Here is a 2745-nt window from a genome sequence, read left to right as displayed (position 1 = left end):
TGGTTAGGAGTTAGAGGAAACTGTGTGAAGATGGTTCGAGGCGGACCATTCGTAATAACTCTCGAACTGTCTCATAACCTTACCGTGGACAACCCGAACATGGTGTGAACAACAATGCTGCACTATCAGCTTTCCTGCGAGAAAAACTGCACCAGGGACCTGGCGTGCGGGTACAAAATGGGAGAAAACGATGCGACTTTGGACTACTTCCTGTTTCAATTTTGGGTCTGGCGAGACATTAATAACAATGAAGGTAGAGACAGGAGTAAAAACATGTCAACAGAACCTCGGGTTCTGATCTTCGCATTGATGTTAGGGAGGTCCGGGTTGTTTGTTCACATTGTTCGTTGCTTGGAGACATCATTATAGCGTGACCCACAAATCTTTCGGAACATATTGATTATCAGAATTAGATCTTCAGGGCCGTTATAGATGCTGCGAGCCGATCTGATGATGTGCTTCATCTGATGATTCGCTCATTCTCATTATATATAGGGACTCACGGAGGAATCTTAGATTTATTACCTCAATCCATTAGGTTGATGAGGACTCAACTTTCATAAACTTTACAAGTGCTTTTAACTGGACTTAACCACAGGTTTGCAAAGGCTTTACCTGCAGCGCATCGTGACCAAGGTAAACCGATGTTTAAACGGAGATTAGTCTAAGCCGAAAGGATGATAATGCCTGGTTAATTATGATCGATGAGATGCTTTGTATACCCTTAAGATTTTGAGAAAGCATATCCCACTGTTTATCTAGACGACCGAACATGACCTCTGTACATTTTATTTTTCACTCATAAATGAATTATAGTTGGACTATCAATCACGGTGTTTCACTCTCTCTATTATGTCTCTAACTCAGGTATCGGAGGGTTGATGTTTAATCGGTGCAAATCCCGATTCAGCTTTCTGATTGGTTTGAGGTCACCGAACTGTTGACGAAGCACAAGTAGCAATGAGTGGTTGCTAGCCGATATGCACCATATATGTAACATGGACGCAATGACTCTCAATCAAGACGCCCCATACCTATCACTATCGACACCATGTATGTATCATTTGAAGGACCTACTGTCAGTGTATACGTCCCCATACCTATCACTATATTCTCCACCCAAATACAGGGTATAAAGTATAAGAGATCATGACATGTACAAGCTCTCACATGGCAAATACAGAATTATTTTCTCACATGTATAAAGGTTCAAGCCAACTATACATTATTTAACTACTAGTAAAGCTATTAGATTGATTCAGGTGATTCGGCATATTTTTTTCTTTTAAAGAAGATTTCAAATTCATAATTGGCAAATATTTATTCCTTAATGAGCCGATCTAGCTCAAACATGGATTAGTCGGGTCCGATGAGTTTTCATATACGAATTATTTACCAGTTGATTTACGTGATATATGCATCAAACAATTGTCACTTCTTCGATTACAGCTTATAATTAAGCTTCCCTCGCAAGTAATTAATAAAATAAAACATTCCGGAAATAATTTGTTGGATCCCACCAAGACCCCTAAAAATTCATCACGGACAATTGAACTTTCTCAAACATTTTCCTCTAATTAAGAATTTAGTAATATAACTTTATTGGTGGTCTGATTTCTTGGAGGATGTGTCACATATGCTCCCATTGGACGACACTAATTAGCCATAAGCTGTGAATTCACTTTTCACGTTTGTATAATGATGATAATGTAAATCAATGTGGTAAGATGGATGAGAAGACATTAAGACCTTGGGACTTTATGCATCCTGTGTATTCCATTAACCATAATCAGTTTACATAAGTACAATGTAAATTACCTTTATTTGCTCTAATTTTAATTAACTAATGGTCGGAGATATATCATCATCTTCATGAGCACCAACATGGCTGCAAGAGAAAGACAATGCAACACGCAAAATTAAAACCTCCACAACATTCCTAATTGTTTCATTTGAAGAATCAATGCTCGAGAGAGAGAGAGAGAGAGAGAGAGAGAGAGGAGACAAAATGTCTTTCAACTGTTATATACGTACCTTGAGCCAATGCTTGAGATGCCTTCTATGTGTCCGAGCTTCGGTCACATTCTTTAGCTTTGCGGACATTTCCCGCTCGCCGTATATCTTCCCCGGAGAGCTAAGAAACACGTTTCTTCTCGCCGGGGGAGACCAGAGTCCGCTCTTCTCATAGTCAAAGTGGAACTCCGAGAGGTCGCAGAATTTCTGGAGCAGCCGGTCGGACACAGACTTGGACACGAGCTGGACCCGGAGATGCGAGCTCTCCGGAAATGGGAAGGAAGAAGAAGGAGAAGGAGAAGGAGATGATGAACTTGATACATGAGAAAGGGACATTGATGAGAACAAAAAAAAGAGGGAAAGAAAAGAATTGTTGTAAAATAAGGGATGGATTAAATGTTATTTTGGGATTTTTAGGAGAATAAATGCGATTGAACGGATGTGGGGGGAATTGGGAATAATACAAAAGGATTGATAAGGACGTGTATGGTTTGTGTACACAATCATTGGTGTGGCTGTAAAATGAATTTTCAAAGGCAAGTGCCAGAATTAGGCTGAGGGGATCTCAATAATTTTAAATTCCGTTTTCAGGTAAGCGTTCCTCTTCAAATTCTGAAAGCTCATTTTATCTTTTTCTTTTTTCAATTATAAAGAAGACACGTGATTTTAATATAACGAAATAAAAATTATAAATAATTAATAAAGAGACATATATAGTTCCATAACGAGTAA

General features: G+C 38.9%; 1 protein-coding gene across 1 annotated transcript; it reads right to left on the bottom strand.

The window, feature by feature from the left end:
* Nucleotides 1-1736: 1736 nt before the first annotated feature.
* Nucleotides 1737-2392, bottom strand: LOC116205627. Its single transcript, XM_031538261.1, has 2 exons — nucleotides 2035-2392; nucleotides 1737-1888 (listed from the first exon to the last, which is right to left on the bottom strand). Exons 1-2 carry the CDS (start codon nucleotides 2347-2349, stop codon nucleotides 1871-1873), a joined length of 333 nt encoding a protein of 110 aa, XP_031394121.1. The 5' UTR covers nucleotides 2350-2392; the 3' UTR covers nucleotides 1737-1870.
* Between the last annotated feature and the right edge of the window lie 353 nt (nucleotides 2393-2745).

This window comes from Punica granatum, chromosome 4, assembly GCF_007655135.1.
Source record: "Punica granatum isolate Tunisia-2019 chromosome 4, ASM765513v2, whole genome shotgun sequence".
Classification (NCBI taxonomy): Eukaryota; Viridiplantae; Streptophyta; class Magnoliopsida; order Myrtales; family Lythraceae; genus Punica; species Punica granatum.
The sequence above is the reverse complement of the archived record's forward strand: the minus strand, read 5'-3'. Positions and strand labels throughout refer to the sequence as shown.